This window comes from Mustela putorius, unplaced genomic scaffold (genome assembly GCF_011764305.1).
Source record: "Mustela putorius furo isolate JIRA1106 unplaced genomic scaffold, ASM1176430v1.1 tig00003862_pilon_pilon_pilon, whole genome shotgun sequence".
Classification (NCBI taxonomy): Eukaryota; Metazoa; Chordata; class Mammalia; order Carnivora; family Mustelidae; genus Mustela; species Mustela putorius.
The window spans coordinates 2,692,696-2,710,455 of NW_025422014.1; the positions used below are offsets into that span (position 1 = coordinate 2,692,696).

A 17,760-nucleotide genomic window follows, 5' to 3' on the forward strand; every position below is an offset into this window, starting at 1 on the left:
AATGACACTTCATGGCACCTGGTTGGCTCAGTGGGTTAGGCCTCTGCCTTCCTTCGGCTCGGATCATGATCTCAGGGTCCTGGGATCGAGTCCCACGTCGGGCTCTCTGCTCAGCAGGGAGCCTGCTTCCTCCTCTCTCTTTCTCTGCCTGCCTCTCTGCCTCTCTTGTGATCTCTCTCTGTCAAATAAATAAATAAAAATCTTTAAAAAAAAATAAAGACACTTCAAAAATAGACATTCCTTATATAACCACTATACCATAAAATCAATAACTTCTTAATTTCCTAACATCATCTAATACGATACCTGTAGTCAGATTACTCCAGTTGTCTTGAATATGTCTTTTATAGCTAATTTGTTCAAATCTGGATCTGTTCGAGGTATACACAATATATTTGATTGTTTTGTCTCATTGTTATAATCCTCTTAATTCAGTGTACTCATCTTCCCTCCATTCTGGATTTATTTCCTGTTGGATATTTGAACTTCCATTTGTTATATATTCTGTAAACTGGAAATTAGACCCAAAGGCTTGATTAAATTCTTAGCAGGTATTTCTAGCAAGAATGTTTTATAGATAATGTGTAAAAAGATGTTAATATTTTTTAAAAATACAGGATAAGGCAAAGTATGAAGAAAAAGGAGTAATATGTAATATACATATCGAGTGCTTGTGCTATGTTCTTTTAAATACACTATCTCATTTAATTCTTACAGTAACCCCATGAGTTACCAATGGTATTATCCCTTTGTAGCAAGGGAATTGGTTCCAAGAGATCACTGAACTATTAAATGGCAAAGTTAGAATTCAAAAAGAGAAAGGAAAAAAGTCAAATAAGGCTGTTTATCTTTACATAAACATAAAAAGTTTTACTAACAGATCACTTGCTCTCTGTACCTCTATCTCTGGTAAAATAAAAGCAACAAATTGACTTGACCTTCACATAAATAAATTTCTCTGGCTTATCATGCTCTCATTTTAGGCAATGAGAGGCATCCTTTTAAATATCAGCAAAAAAAAATTTTAACATATATATGTTCGCAGAACAGGTAATAACTTATTGGTTCTTCTGTCACAGCCATGTATCTAGGATTTTCTAGGACAGTTCTGATATCCCACAGTTGGCCCTATCAAACATCTCCTGAAATTTTTCATTAGAAAAGCTTGGTTAAAGTATAAAAACTTCTTTCTCTCTGTACAGTAATACATTGTTTCTTAATGTGTGTTTGTGGGAGAATCTGCTTTAGACCTTTAGAAAAGGTGTTGGAAGTAAGAGAAAGTAGTAAAGAACACCATTAGAACTCTTCTAGTTAGCTGACCAAGAGAAGAAAATATTTTAGTGAAGAGAAGGATTAAATTCTATCAGATGTTGCTGGTGGATTGACAGGATCAGGTCTGGGAATTGACTGTCAGCTTTAGCAATGCAAGTGTCATCAGAAAACCTGGCACTGTTTTTGTACTTCATGTGTAACATTTAATCTCCACAGAAGACTTTGTGAAGTAGAAACTTATTGGGCCCATTTTACAGATCAGGAGACTGAGATTCAAAAAGATAACTACTCAGGGACATAGGACCAGTAAGTGTTAGAACTAGGATTTAAATCCAGTAAGACTGTAGTTCTGCACTGTCAAGCCCAGCTACATGTAGTTACTTACATTTGCATTTAAATGTATTAAATTACACTTTAGTTCCTCAGTTGCACTAGTAACATTTCGGTGCTCAGAAGTCACATGTAGCTCCAGTTGGACAGCACAGACAGAACATTTCCATCATTGCCCAGAGTTCTGTTTAGCAGTACTCCAGAGCCTGTGAACTTAACCACTATACATAAAACCTCTCAATTTACAACGTTATATGAAATTTAAAGTAAGTCTTGCCATGAAATTTTCCTCTGAAATTCAAAAGGCCGACATGGGTCTTTTTATCAGATCAGTTGATTCCAAAAAACTATACTGGTATTTATACTTCAGACAGCCTGGTCATGAAATGGTCTTTTGTAGAGAGAAGCCTGGAAAGCAGGGTTTGATCTATGTCCTTTCACATTTTTTCCAATTTCATTTAGGGGAGTTCAGAAGGACATAACTAGCATGTTGGCGTGATCAGTGATCCTGAATTAATGTAAGGTACCTGCGTGGCACAGTATCTGTTTGTTAATATCCTAAAGTATGTTATTTGATTGGTAGGTTGGCTGATTTAAATATGTCTTGTAACATTTTAGGAACAGTGGAAAATGTAGGCTGTGATACTTTTGGGTGAATTAAGTAGGTAAATACCTCCTTCTGTCTCTTCAGTTACTGAAGTTTTCATGACCAGGATTTTTACATCCTATTCATTGCTTTGGACCCTTCAAGGAATATACATTGCATGAGAGATTTGGTCAATATAAGAAATCACTAGATGACCTTATTTATATATTTTATTTTTATTATTTTGCCTTTTTAAATGTTTTCTTTCTTTAAAATGTAATCTGAACTACTAAATACCTGCTTTCATTCCTATTTCATAGGTCTTCTATCTATATCCTTTTTATTAGCATACCTATAGTTGAGTTAGAGGATTTTTTTTTAAAGATTTTGACAGATAGAGATCACAAGTAGGCAGAGAGACAGGCAGAGAGAGAGGAGGAAGCGGGCTCCCTGCAGAGCAGAGAGCCCGATGTGGGGCTCTATCCCAGGACCCTGGGATCATGACCTGAGCCGAAGGCAGAGGCTTTAACCCACTGAGCCACCCAGGCGCCCCTAGTTAGAGGATGTTAACAGTGTTATGAAATAAGGAGATAATATGAACTCCACATTGTATAGCATGAGAATCAAGTTCCCATTTGGGCTCTACTTAGAAAGCTGCAACCTCTAGAAAGTCACTACCATGCTATAAAATCTTGACTGAAACTGTTTACCTAACAGTGAATGGCATGTGGCTTATGTAATAATTATAATGGATAACAGATTTTTAAAGGTTAAATGCTAAATATGCTATCTAGCTCCTTGAATGTTAAATTGAGCAGAAAACATTCTTCTGACCAAAGGCGACTTCGGCTCTTACCTTCCACCCAAAGCAGTGTGGTAGGCCTGCCTTTTCCTTTCTTGAAAGTGACAAGTTTTGTAGTTGCCACTTTTCTTATTTTCACCTCTAATTTGGGAATCTGGGTATGTTTATAAATGGTCTTTGGGGAAAGTGTGTGCTCTTGATCTAAAAATTTGATATGAGGTGGTATGTGACCTTTATTCAGTATCTCTCTAGTTACTTACCAAGTATGTTGCCTTTTTTTTCCCCCAGTGTAGTTTGGGAAAAAACAGCCTTCAGATTTGAAAGTAAAAGCTTTTTTTAAAACCCAGAATATAAAGTTTCTTTACTAAAAATCTAGGCTTATTGAAGTAATAAAAGAAATTTTCTTCATAGCTTTTTGAGTGGGTGCTGTGGCACTTAAGTATTCCAGTGATTTTTATTTCCAGATATTATAGAACTCAAATTCAAAGTGATGGCAAGCAAAATATTTTGAAAAATGGCAACCTCCCACCCCCACCCTCAGGCAAAGACTTAATTGTTTCTAAAATTTTATTTTCAAGGTTGAATTTCAGGATTGATTAGATGGGATTTTTGTCAGCTTGCCAAACACTTTAAACATCTAAATAAATTAACTTAAACTTTTAATTTATCATTAATTTTATCTTATTAATTAAACTAGTCATTTTTAAAGCTTAAATTAATGTAGCTGTTAGCTAGAATAGAGACCATGCTTTTTCCCAGCTTGTAAAAGGTTTTTCACTTATTGAAGGAAAAATAAAGTTTAGACAAAGAAAAGGTACACATTTGGATATAATTTAAACCTCATTTTCACAACTGTTGGCCTAGTGATTATAGATTCTGTTCCAGTATTGTTTTCAATAATAGGGTTGCTATAGCAACTAATAAATGCGTGCTTCAAAGAGAAGAAACAAAAATACCTTTCCACCGATTGTGTTGTATATTGAGATGAAATTGTTCTTTATTAACGTACATAATTTGCTCTAGATTTTGCAAAATGGTTTTTCCCAAGGAAGTATTCTGAGAATCCTGTTACACTTATTCTTTTTTTCTGTCTTAATTTCATTTGCTTTTTGTATTAACAATATGCTATATAATTAATTTACAAAGGGAAAGATATAGAAACAGTTTATATCAGAAATTCTGTATGTTCTTTCTGTTATTTGTGTCTTACATAGCACTCTAGAGGAAAGAAAGATTTTTGGCCTCCTGCCTCTGAACTTACATAAATGAGTCTTATTCTTATAAAAGTCAGTTAACTTAACATATGTAGTGTCTTTTCTTTGTTAAAATGGAGATAGTGGTAAACATACTTGTTTAAGTCCTTGAGCATTATTAGCATACTTATTGTATGAACAAGTGGTTGAAATACATTAAAATTTGCCCTTTAGCTATTTTGTTGCAGATTTAGTAATAATGAAGAACTGTAAGTAGCCTAAATATTAATAAACCCTTAAATAGGAGAATAATTAGATTATAAGGTTTATCTATATAATATATAAGCACTTACAGCTGTTAAACATGATGGTTTGTGTATAACACCCAGTGCTCCATGCAATCCAACCATCCTTAATACCCATCACCAGGCTCACCTATTCCCCCACTCCCCTCAGTGAATCATGGAACACTACATCAAAAATGTATGATGTACTGTATGGTGACTAACATAACACATAAAAAAATATGGTTTGTATTTGATGTAAAATGATGTCTGTGGAAAGCTACTAATTCAGAAAAGTGGTTTCAACACTATAGTACAATCCCATTTTTATGTAAGAGCATGTATGAGTGTGAGAGTAAAGTGTAAATGTGTGGAGGAATATATGACAGGTGGTGCCATTAGTTATCTCTAGGTTTTATAATACGAAATTAGCATTGTTTCCTTCAATGTTTTTTAAAAATCTTTGAAAAGAAGGGAGCATCCATAGCCAGTAGAAAGAGTTTGAATGGTTTTTTTGTTTGATGTTAGGAGGGAGCTATTGTTTTAGGAAAAGGGTCCAGAAATTTTTAATGATACAAAATAAAGTCACATGCAGTTTTCCTCTGACTTGTTAGCATTTTAGTTGACTGTGGGTCAGAAGAACATTATTGCTGAGCCTCTTCCATAATCTGACCTTGGTAAGTCAATCATGTTTGACTTGAGAGGATAGATCTTAAATCTGAAATTGGTGAGAAGACATTAAAATGTTTTGGAAGTGGTGTTTCCATGTCTCCTGAAAATGAAAATGGTAAAATAGTCATGTCAGGTTTAGGCTAAGCATGAACTGGGTTTTCACAGGTTTGTGTCTGAGAATTGTGTTTGCTTCAGTTTTTATATTTTCCTTTATTTAAAAAATTAGCATATTAATTTAAAAACTTCAAAAAGTATGGAAGCATTCAAAGTGAGGGAAAAAATAGACATACTTGGCTTTTTCCCACCCCAAAATTCTTCAGGGTAGTGTTTTTTATTTGAGTACAGATCTGGGAAATGGAGAAACTATGCCTCATGAAAATATTCTTTATAGTGTGATAGAATGATCACTGGATAGAAGCCTGGAAATTCAGCTTCTAGTCCTAGCTAGTCTGAGCTGTGTGATTGGAACAAGTTACTTTGCCTCTCTGGGCATGGGTTCCTACCAGTTCCAAGGTGATAAGTTTGGACTTTGAAATAGGATGATAAGGACTGACTTGATATTTTTTAGACATTTTTTAAAGGGTATAAATGAGGGTATGTGTGCATGCCTGCACATGCACATTGCATACACGTGTCTCTGGAAAGGCTTTCTCTCTAATCATAAGAGTAATTAATGTATGAACTCTGGTGTTTATAATTGAGAAATAAACACTGCACTAAACTGACAGAAGATTTATTTCCAAAGAATTGGGTGTTTCATCTGTTTCTGCTATTCTCATATCATCTTGTTATACATGTGAATGGAGAGGGTTTCATTTTGTTTAACTGACAGTCATAGCTAAATTATTATTCATTGTTACAGAGAGAGAGAATCAGTGGCACAGCTGAAAGTAAATCAGTTCCTAGCACACAATTCTCTTGGTCTTTCCCTTAGGTTGTTTTCTTGGAGAAATTAAGTTATTTTTGACTATGGTTAAGAACATCACTTATTGCTAGACAGAAGTAAAATTAGAAACTATCCATAGAACATTTCTACCTTGTAATTTATTTGGTATTTTGTAGAATAGCTGACTTTTCTAACTGTATTTGGTATGGTCACTTGCTAAAAATATAAGTCAGTGTTACCTGGTTTTATTCTAAACCTCTCTCTTGAGTCATAGTTGGGGGGGGGTAAGCATGGGAGACACATATCTGAAGAAGCGTTATCTTTTCATAGAATTTAATTTCATTTGGCCTATCTCTCTGCATACCTGGTCAATAACTGTGAGCTTTAGAGATCTGTGTAGTGATGATAAACCTGTTTTATATTGCATAGGCATGGGAAGTCAGCTTTGATGACAGATTTCTACACTGGTGTAGAGGAGAAATGTTTAGCTAGTGTTTCAAAAGAACTAAACCTGTTAGCATCTCTGTATTCCACCATTCAGCTTTTTTGAGCCCTCTCCTACGTATGGTCCTCTAATGTTTTCGGTTTTCAACAAAAGAAATAGTATATCATGTCAAAATGAAGTATAGAATCTCAATTACAATTATATTCATTAATGAAATCAATTCCTTTAATCTTATGGAATGATGAAATATTTCAAGTGTTTATTAGGGTAGCAAGATAAAGAGTTGTTTAAATGATACCAAATATTCTGATTATTTGGAATTAGTGTCAGCATTTCCTATTGTACAGAAGAAATCATAGGGCCTCATGAATTGAGTCTTTCAACTTGAATTATTTAACAGAAATTTGAGTTCCTACCATGTGTTATAATACTCTGGGGGTCAATGAAGATGTAAAGACAGAATTATTTTCACGTGTGGGATTTGTCTATGCTGAAACTTAGGAAGGCATTAAGCATTATTAGATGTAGATTAAATTTAAATTTAATGGACTTATACTTCTGCAACCTTTCCTTTGCTCTGTAATTATTTATGTTCCTTCACTACATTCACACTCAATTCAGAAAGTGTGTTCTAAGAGAACTTGATGTTACAAGCTATGAAAAATCCTTTTGTAAAGTGAATTAATTTGCCTTTTATATATTCGGGTTTTCATCTGTGATTTCTTAATAAACAACGTGAGTATTTTAATTTCTTATTAGCAAGTAACATCTGTGGTTCACTTTAACCCCCTCCTCCCAGTCTCTGTCTCTCTCTCTCTCATAATCATAATTACACAAAGCAGGAGTTTGTTTGTTCTTACTAAGTATATAAATGATCCCAAGTTTTAAGCTTTTAATTTTTTTTAACCTTAAAAGACTGACTTAACAATCAGAGAAAGACAATTATCATATAATCTCCCTGATAGGAGGAAGTTGAGAGTCAACATGGCGGGGTTTGGGGGAATAGGAAAGGAATAAATGAAACAAGATGGGATCAGGAGGGAGACAAACCATAGAAACTCTTAATTTCACAAAACAAACTGAGGGTTGCTGGGGGAGGGGGATAGGGAGAGGGCGGTTGGGTTATGGACATTGGGGAAGGTATGTGCTGTGGTGAGTGTTGTGAAGTATGTAAACCTGGCAATTCACAGATCTGTACCCCTGGGCTAATAATACATTATATGTTAATTAAAAAATAAAAAATTATTAAAAGACTGACTTAAGACACTATGACTTAAAAAAAAACCCCACTGTAACAATAACATGATAAACTGCCTATCAGTTTAAATTTGACCTATGCATCTTTACAATGTAATCTATAATTGACCTTTCTACAATTGAAATATAAGGACTCTATGATCCAGTGCAACTTTCCTGTAGCTGTTTAGATTAATTTAGGTTTGCTTTTTGTTAGTATAGTGGCTGGTGGCCAAAGTAATTGTGATAGAAATAAAGTTGATAAATATGTATAAACAGGAGTAGCCGTGATTTTTAACACAAGCATCCAATGTAATCTCTGATTTAAGCAGACTTTTATTAGCATTTATTATCAACTCAAAACAAATACAAAACAAAATGCATATGAAAAAATTAGAAAAAAGTTGGAGAAAAAAACTTCACAAAAACTACATTTTAAACATTATGGAACCCCTAAAACATGCTTATATAAAACACTGTTTTATAGGAAGTTCTTACAGAAGAGGCTGGTGTTGTATGTATTATGACTGTTTTCTAAGTAATTTATATCCTATGTATCAGAAATATGTGTAGTAGCCAGTGTCTAGTTTCTAGTCAGACAGTAGACCAAAGAACTATGGAGATAGGATCCAGACAGAAAAAATAATTCTCTGTGATTTCAACCCCTCTAAACAGGACACCATACTTGCAGAACTTCTACAAATACATAAAGAACACATTGTAGGATATCATGAACACGATTCTCTTTTGGACCACAAAGAAGAAGAAGAGTTGACTGAAGAAGAAAGAAAAGCAGCTTGGGCTGAGTATGAAGCAGAAAAGAAGGTAGTTCATTCAAAATGCTTTTTGGTTTTTGTTTTTGTGTTAGTCATTTAAAAGGTCAGTGAGTAAGGAAAGGGCCACATTTGAAACAGTTGTAATAATAATAGGGAGTCTTTGGGAACAGAGTCCCCAAATACGAGTCTGTTTATAGGCTTTGGTTACCTTTGGTGGTAGAGTGGAAGGAAAGGAAAGAAGAAAATAGTTTCCACTTAAAGAGTAGTAACCCCAGTTCTGCTTAGCACACGCTGAATTGAGAGATTAGTGAGAAGCTCTATATTTAGTCTCACTTAACTCCCATCAACACCCTCACTCTAGTAACATACATGCAGTAGCTTAGAGTTTAGAGGTAGGAGGAAATGTTTCTTTGACATGTGTACCATGAAATCAAAATTTTGACTGAATGTCAGAACACAAAAATATTCCATTATTGGGCATTAATATCAGTCTCCACCAGCAACTTTATTTAAAATAGTTCCATGTCTGTTTTAAACACCAAACCACTTGAGCAAAAATGCTCCTGAGCATGGGAAATCTTATCCTAATACCTGAATTCTTTTTAAACTCCTAACTCATTGTACCAAACTTCTTTAAAGTTAATGTGATGTTAGGAGTTTCATTAGAATTCTCTGAGTTGCCCCATTCTGTGGGAATTATCAGAAAAAAAGAATACACCTTCAGGGGTTAAAGCTTTCCATGTAATAAGATCTTGGTTTCAGGTGAAAAGGGTGTTTTGTTTGTGTGTGGAAGAGTGTTAATAATTTCTTAGATCTGAGAATGTGGAATCTTTTCTAAACCGGTAGGTGATGTAGAATTTCAAGTTTTAAATCACAATGTGGAAAGTGCATAATTTTTTGGTTTTAGGGACTGACCATGCGTTTCAACATACCAACTGGGACCAATTTACCCCCTGTCAGTTTCAACTCTCAAACTCCTTATATTCCTTTCAATTTGGGAGCCCTGTCAGCAATGAGTAATCAACAGTTGGAGGTAAGTTGTGAAGTACAAAAGTAGTTTAACATGAATTAAAGGCATTCAAGTACCTTGTTGTTGAGGGTTCCCTATGCAGGAATATCACATTCTCCAAAAGATTACCTCTGAATAGACCAAGAAATTTTTCTTTTATTTGTTGACCTTTTTGAACTATCACAGTATAGTAAAGTGTAGTTTGTTCAGAACACAAAAGAATTGGGCCTTGAATTAATGCTCTTTGAATTATTTTAATTAAGGAACAATAGGGCAATTGACTGGCTAGGGAAATAGCACTTTCTTCAGTTATAAAATACTTTGAATCAACAAATTAACTTGCTAATATTTGAAAATGGGATATATACATCTATATTCTGATGCAATGTAGATGCAGCATTGGGTATATGATAATGTCCAGTATTACATTTAAAACTAGAACCAATTATGAAGTAAATAAGAAAGATTAGGTTTTATTATACTGATTATGTAATAACTTAATTGAATCTGTGGTTTTCTTTTGAAAATGTTCTTATGGAGTCATTTAAATTAATAAACTATTGGTGCAAACCGTAAGTTTTATCTTCCTAACAGGACCCTCACTGATAAATTTTACCCACTGTATAAGTGCTGCATTTTGCTGCTTTTCAATTATTTGGAGAGTTTTAAAACCAAATGCTATAAATTGGCAAAAGGAAGGATCCCTATACTTTATAACCATGTGTCTTTTATATGTCCTTATAATGTTTCTTGCGTTCTTCTAGGACCTCATTAATCAAGGAAGAGAAAAAGTTGTGGAAGCAACAAACAGTGTGACAGCAGTGAGGATTCAGCCTCTTGAAGATATAATTTCAGCTGTAGTAAGTTAATTCGCAGTTATGTTATTCCAACTTGATATTTTTGTCATGTGTTCCCCCATCCCAGCCCTTTTGTTTTTATTTTTAATTGTTTGCTTTACTCCTTCTGTGGGGAAAACAACATGATTCTTACAACTTAATTTGCAATAGTAAAATACTAATAAACTGAATAATAGTGCTGAGCTGTAATTCAGCATTTTTACCTAAATGTTGGCACAAAAGAGAAATGGGTGCTATCCCAAATGATTAGGAAGTCAATCATTTATAGAAATGTGTATGTTGTTTACATAAACATATTTTATCAGTTACACAAATTAAATCCAAGTAGTTTCATTCCAGAAATAACCAAACCTTGTACAACAGTGGATAACTTAGTACCCTGCTTTTACATCCTTGTTTTCTTAAGACAAAAACCTTTTATAATCCTTAATATTTTTGAGTACCTTAATTATTTTTCCTCCGTTCTACTGCAATAGGAAGTAAATGGAACCTTTTTCTTTTAGTGGAAGGAAAACATGAATCTCTCAGAGGCCCAAGTACAGGCGTTAGCATTAAGTAGGCAAGCCAGCCAGGAGCTTGATGTTAAACGAAGAGAAGCAATCTACAATGATGTATTGACAAAACAACAGATGGTAAGAGTCCCACTATCTCTAAGTTATGTCCAGTTTTCTTGAATTTATAATAATGGGTTTGTGTGACATCTCTGTGACACGTTCCCTCAGAGGGATGGATGACTGGTCATTGTTTTTTCCTGGAAGAAATTTTGTCAGAAATCATAGTAATTGTCAAATAAAGGTAATACCTGGGTTACAGGGTTACAAAAGAGCAACAAATTGCTAATGGGTCTCCTTGAAGATTGTGTAGGTTCTTGTCCACATAGTTTTATTTTTTGTGTATTCTAGACATCTAAAAAGGAATTTTTGCCAGACTCTTACCATATTTACCATTTTTAAACAATGAGGGTACTTTTTAATATATTTAATTTGAGATTTTAAAAAAGTGGAGCTATATAGATGATATATGTTTCAGGTTCCTACTAAATTATATAATTCTTTGAAAGACTAGCATATTCCAGGGGCACCTGGATGGTTCATTCCATTAGGTGGCTGCCTTCAGCTCAGGTAATGATCACAGGGTCCTGGGATCGAGCCCCACACCGGGCTCCCTGCTCAGCAGAGAGCATGCTTCTTCCTCTCCATCTGCCTGCCTCTTTGCCTACTTGTGTTCTCTCTTTCTTTCTCTCTCTCTCTGTCAAATAAATAAAATTTAAAAATCTTTAGTGCATATTCCAGGACCTTTGATCATTTTTCCCAGGATAGTTGTTTGCCAGCCATTTGCCTTTCACTGGGAAATTTCGACTCTTGACTCTAGGGAATCAATTTCTGTGGCATGAATTTTACTTAGAAAGCACTGTAGATTACTGATTTTTTAGATTATCTTAGGAAATTTGAGACACTCCAGGTAGGAATTATTCCCACTGCAAGTTGCTTTTTCCCTTGGATATTTGTCACTAAAAATGTTTGTCATCATGTGAAATATTTAAAAGAATGAAGAAATGAGATTTGATCAAAAGTGCTATAACTAATACTTGAAACTAATCATAGTGTAAGACAGGTTACTATGGCAACTAACCTAAATCCTTCTTACAATACAATACAATAGTCAAGTCATTAAGAGAATTTAGCCCTCAGTGGTGTTACTAACTGGTTCCTACAGTAATGGTCCTGTGAATGCCTCAATTTATGTGTTTTCCTTTTGGTATGGTACACCCTTAACAAATTGATTTTAACTTAAAACTTGATACTTGCCTCTGAGATAGGTCATGCACTTGTAACAGCTCCCTTTTCTCTCTTTAGTTAATCAGCTGCGTTCAGCGAATACTTATGAACCGAAGGCTCCAGCAGCAATACAATCAGCAGCAACAACAACAAATGACTTATCAGCAAGCAACACTGGGTCACCTCATGATGCCAAAGCCTCCAAATTTAATCATGAATCCTTCTAACTACCAGCAAATTGATATGAGAGGGATGTATCAGTCAGTAGCTGGTGGTATGCAGCCACCACCCTTACAGCGTGCACCACCCCCAATGAGAAGCAAAAATCCCGGACCTTCCCAAGGGAAATCAATGTGATTTTGCACTAAAAGCTTAAAGGATTGTTAAAATCATAGAAAGATCTTTTATTTTTTTAGGAATCAATAACTTAACAGAACTCAACTGTATAAATAGTTTGATCCCCTTAAATGCCAATCTTCCATATTAGTTTTAATTTTTTTAATAGGGCATACCATTTTTTCCTGACGTTTGTCAGTGATGTTGCCTAGAATCTTCTTACACACATTGAGTACAGAAGATATTTCAAATTGTTTTCAGTGAAAACAAGTCCTTCCATAACAGTAACAACTCCACAGATTTCCTCTCTAAATTTTTATGCCTGCTTTTAGCAACCATAAAATTGTCATAAAATTAATGAATTTAGGAAAGAATACAGATTTATATATTCGTTCTTTACATATAAAAACACACAGCTGAGTTCTTAGAGTTGATTCCTCAAGTTATGAAATACTTTTGTACTTAATCCATTTCCTTACTAAAATGATTGAAATGGTTTTAATGTTCCTTTGACTGAAGTCTGCAACTGGGCTCCTGCTGTATCATCTCTGTGAGTGAGAGTTAGAAATTTAAGGGTTATCTTTGACACAGAATTGTGTGCAATATTCTCAAATACTACTGCTCTAAAACTTGGAGGAGTCTTGCAGTTATCTTAGTATTGTATAAACAGCCTTAAGTATAGCCTAAGAAGAGAACTCCTTTTTCTTCTTTAGTCTTTCTGCCATTTTTTATTTTCAGTTATATGTGCTGAAATAATTACTGGTAAAATTTCAGGGTTGTGGATTATCTTCCACACATGAATTTTCTCTCTCTTGGCACTAATATAAAGCACATCTCTTAACTGCTTGGTGCCAGTGCTAGTGCTTCATCCTGTTGCTGGCAGTGGGATGTGGACTAACAAAATCAAGTTCTAGCATTTTAGGAGCTTAAGGATGATGGTGTGGTAGGGTCACACCCTGTTTTATAAACAATATCAAAATGGCAGAACCATTGCTGACTTTTAAGTTCACATGAGGAATGTGCTTTAGTAATTCCCAGTACTGTCAGTATTGTGAAATAATTCCTCTGAAAGATAAGGATCACTGGCTTTTGTGCTCTTCCTCTTTTTTGTCATCATCATGTTCTTTTCCCCCAACTTCCCTATGTTATTTTAAATAAATTACATTTCAAAGTTCGATTTTTTATTAGTTTAGATCTGTGAGGCAATTTTTTTCATCAAAATTAGTTCATCTAATACCCTTCTTTGAAGTTTTACTAGAAAATCATTACATTGTTTTTCTTAATCCAGGCCTATAAAAATGACCTATAAGTTTATTCATGTACAGTTTGCTTGAATTTCCTGAAGAAAAAAATTATTAGACTATGGGAGTCAACTCAACATGGCAAAACCATTTTTGAGGTGGTGTTGTAATAGGTAATGGAAATAGCTAAGGAATTTCATTAAAAAATGTTGGGTGGAGGAATTGCTCTAGGTATCACTGGATTAGAATGAGTTTAACATTAACTAGAACTGTTTTGAGTTATTTGGATTATTAAAAGATTTCCATTTTTATCTTGAAAGAACTAGTGGTAAACATCTAAGAGCACTAGGTTTGTGATACATAATTTGTGAGGTTAGGTGGATCCATTTCATCCCCCTCACTTTACCATGGTGAGTTATCACTAATAAATCCCATGTATTTGGATATTGTGCCAGCCATATAGTTAAATTTACTGAATTGGGGTGGGGGGAGATGTGTGTTTACTCCAGAAGAAATGAAAAAGACAAGATCTACGAGATAAATATTTGAAGGCAGTACACTGTGGCCAGCTGTTGTCAGTTGGTATATCTACAAGTCCAGAATACCTTAAACCTGATTTACTAGACCTGGAAATTTTCAACATGGTCTGATTACTTGCTCAAAGACATGGATGTAGAAATTTTAGGCAACCTTCTAAACTTTTTTCACCATGGATGAAACTATGACTTAAGGAATAATACATAGAAAGGATTAATTGGAACTAAGAGAGTTTGAAATAAAACTTGGACCACTTTGCATACACTCTTCTCACTTGACATTTTAGCTACATAATATGTACTTTGAGTATAACATCAAGCTTTAACAAATATTTAAAGACAAAAATCACATCAATAAGATACTAAAAGGCTCATTTTTATATTTGTTTTAGATGTTTTAAATAGTTGCAATGGCTTAAAAAATGACGATTTAAAATGTTGCTTGTTATACAGTTTTGCCTGCTAAATTCTCCATATTTTGTAACCTGTTTTATTTCTTTGGGTGTAAAGCGTTTTTGCTTAGTATTGTGATACTGTATATGTTTTGTCCCAGTTGTATAGTAATGTTTCAGTCCATCATCCAGCTTTGGCTGCTGAAATCATACAGCTGTGAAGACTTGCCTTTGTTTCTGTTAGACTGCTTTTCAGTTCTGTATTGAGTATCTTAAGTACTGTAGAAAAGATGTCACTTCTTCCTTTAAGGCTATTTTGTAATATATATAAGGACTGGAATTGTGTTTTTAAAGAAAAGCATTCAAGTATGACAATAATACGATCTGTGTTTTCACCATTCAAAGTGCTGTTTAGTAGTTGAAACTTAAACTATTTAATGTCATTTAATAAAGTGACCAAAATGTGTTGTGCTCTTTATTGCATTTTCACAGCTTTGAAAATCTGTGCACATATTGTTTCATAGAAAATGTATAGCTTTTGATGTCCTATTTAATGGTGATTCTTTTGCACATTTAGTTATTTAATATTGGGAGGTCAAAAAGTTTGGTTTTTGAATCTGTTATGTACTAAATTCTGTAAAAGGAGATCTCTAACCTCAAAAATAATTTACATACCAGGAAGCCTATGTGTGTTTGTGTTAGTTTTGGTTGTCTCTTTGTAATCCAGCACCATTTCCTGCTTCCCAACAGCTGCATCACTCATTTAAATCAAGCAAGACTACCAATCCACACTTGATAGAAAAGCTGCTTACCCTCCTGAAGCCATAACGGGTTAATGGAAGCCTTTATTACCTGGCCTCCAAAGCTGAATATTTTGTAGTCTTCCCTTAGCTATGCCCATTTTCTATCACAAAATCAGATACTTAACATCTGTGCCCCAAACAAAACTTTAAGGTAGTCACTTACCTATCTCAGTACCATTGTTTCCTTTGAGGGTGGCATGTTGTGAAGCTATAGGTATCTATTCTAACAGTAAATTAGGTCATTCTTTTACATGCTTATTTCACTAAAAATTACGTTCAGATTATTCCCATCTTATTTCACCAGACTTAGTCTCAAGTGAATTTAAGCTATTTCCACATCAAATCTACCCTTAGAGATGAAAATTCCTCCACCATGGATTTGTTTTTCAAGTCTGTAATCTGTGCCAATCCCAAAAGAGTTACCAAATTTCAGAAATGCTTTTTGTCTGTGCAACATTTTATATATGCTGTTATATGGAGGTGAATAAAAATTTAAAATCCAAAATATATATTGTTTCTAAGCTCAATATCTGCTAGGTAACCAAACTCAGCACACATTACTCATGTTGAATATAATGATGGAATGGCCCCACCAACCCCCCACCTAAGAATTTTACTCCTCAGAGTATGTACCACCATAAAATTCCTTTACAATATATGCTGCCACCCTCTCTGTGGAGTAACCTTCCTGTCACCATTGTGCCTATTTGGTTAACTAAAGCAATCACCCTTTCTCTCACTCAAGAGAGCTTTCTGGTAGTGACTGCTACCTACATTTACCAAGGAAGACAGCATATAAATGGAGGCCTTTATTAAAGATAATGAAGATAAAGCTATAGTTGAAGGAATGAAAGAGTGAGACAAACCCTAAAATACAGCAGGCCCTTTTTAATACTCAGAACTACCACACAGTCCAAGCAATCTCCACCCTGCAGCACTCCTCCAAATTCACCTCATTCTGCCCTCACTTTCTCCCTTGTAGAAACATAAGGGAGGAGAATTGGCTCCAGTCTCCTTTAATCATATCAGATGAGAGACTTTTACCTGTTGACTAGACTGAGCCCTCCCCCTATAGTCCTCACATCAAATACACGTTAGCTTTCAAGAAAGGTGAAGAAATGACATGACATGCAAAGACAGGATTTATTTTAGGTATATGAAGAGAAAGCATAGTATTAAAAGGAATAAAGGTGGGGATAGGGAAAGAAATACTAGATTGGAGTGGATTAATCAAGGATCTTGAAATCCTGAATAATTTCAATACGAGGATAACAGGTTTGTGACATCTAGTGGATGTGTTCAAAGTAGCAATAAAGATGGTAATTTGGGCAGAGATCATTTGAATGGTTTAGAATACAAAGTGAAGAAAGATGGGAAGATATCCAGGCATTCAGTGACAAGACTATAGACAATTTTTAAGGAAAAAATCATTAGGGTTTGTATAAGTGAACTTAAATTGCAAGAAAAAACTTACTCCTACTCTTACCCAAGGATCCAACTTTCTTCAGGATTTCTGGTTTTATGTGCAAAATTTCACTTACTCTTTTTGATTACCCTCGCAAGCCTAATGGTAAAACCCTTAGTGGCATTCCTGTTCTTAATTTTTCATTACTCCTAACTATACCCATGCATGTATTTACAGAAAGTGGTCCATTTAACTAAATTGAGTGTAATTCTGTTTGTTTCCTCAAGCTAATTCCTCAAAGGGCTAAATCCATTCTGTTTAGTTTTTCCTAAGACCCATCCATTTCAAAGTGCTAGTATATATCAGTATTATATTTGCGAGATGCCTTTGGTATTTTCCAAAATGCCTTGTGGTTGTTGTGTGTTAGCCTGTATACAATGTATTGTGAAAGAAGTGAGAATAAGTACATTCTCCTCATGACAGTTAAAAGTAAAAAAATAAAATTCATTGCACCCAGGAGGCAGAAAACAGGTAACCTAAGTTACCTGGGTCTTTATATCTCATTTGGAAAATAGGACTATAATAACTTTCCTGAAGGCAGGAGCCTGGACCAGGTGATATCCTGAGGTCCCTTTCAGCTTCAAGAGTTAGGGTTTAACTGTGAGCAAAGCACGATTTGAAGTCAAAAGGCAATGGGTTTGTCTAAGGTTACATAGTAAGTTTGAACAAAATTAGAAATCCCTTGCCTTTTGGCTAACGCTCTCCCAGACAAAGGTATACCTTTTCTTATCCTCTGTTTAGAAAAAAACAAAAGCTCTGACAGACATTTTAATGACAAAGCAGATAAATCAAGTTGTAATGGCCTCTAATTACCACTTCCACAGCTGTAACCTCCTTTATTTTTTGCCCAGAGGCCCTCCC

The 17,760-nt window shown here is 34.7% G+C and overlaps 1 protein-coding gene across 6 annotated transcripts in view; it reads left to right on the forward strand.

The window, feature by feature from the left end:
• ATRX (ATRX chromatin remodeler) overlaps positions 1–15,939 on the forward strand; it is a 298,793-nt gene extending 282,854 nt beyond the window's left edge. For all 6 annotated transcript variants that reach the window (XM_004777108.3, XM_013048169.2, XM_004777110.3 and 3 more), the window contains 5 exons: positions 8,382–8,531; positions 9,390–9,515; positions 10,256–10,351; positions 10,852–10,980; positions 12,205–15,939. In XM_004777108.3, coding sequence (XP_004777165.1) covers positions 8,382–8,531; positions 9,390–9,515; positions 10,256–10,351; positions 10,852–10,980; positions 12,205–12,483 — 780 coding nt within the window. In that variant the 3' untranslated portion in view covers positions 12,484–15,939. The remainder of the gene's footprint in view (positions 1–8,381; positions 8,532–9,389; positions 9,516–10,255; positions 10,352–10,851; positions 10,981–12,204) is intronic.
• Positions 15,940–17,760: the final 1,821 nt, after the last annotated feature.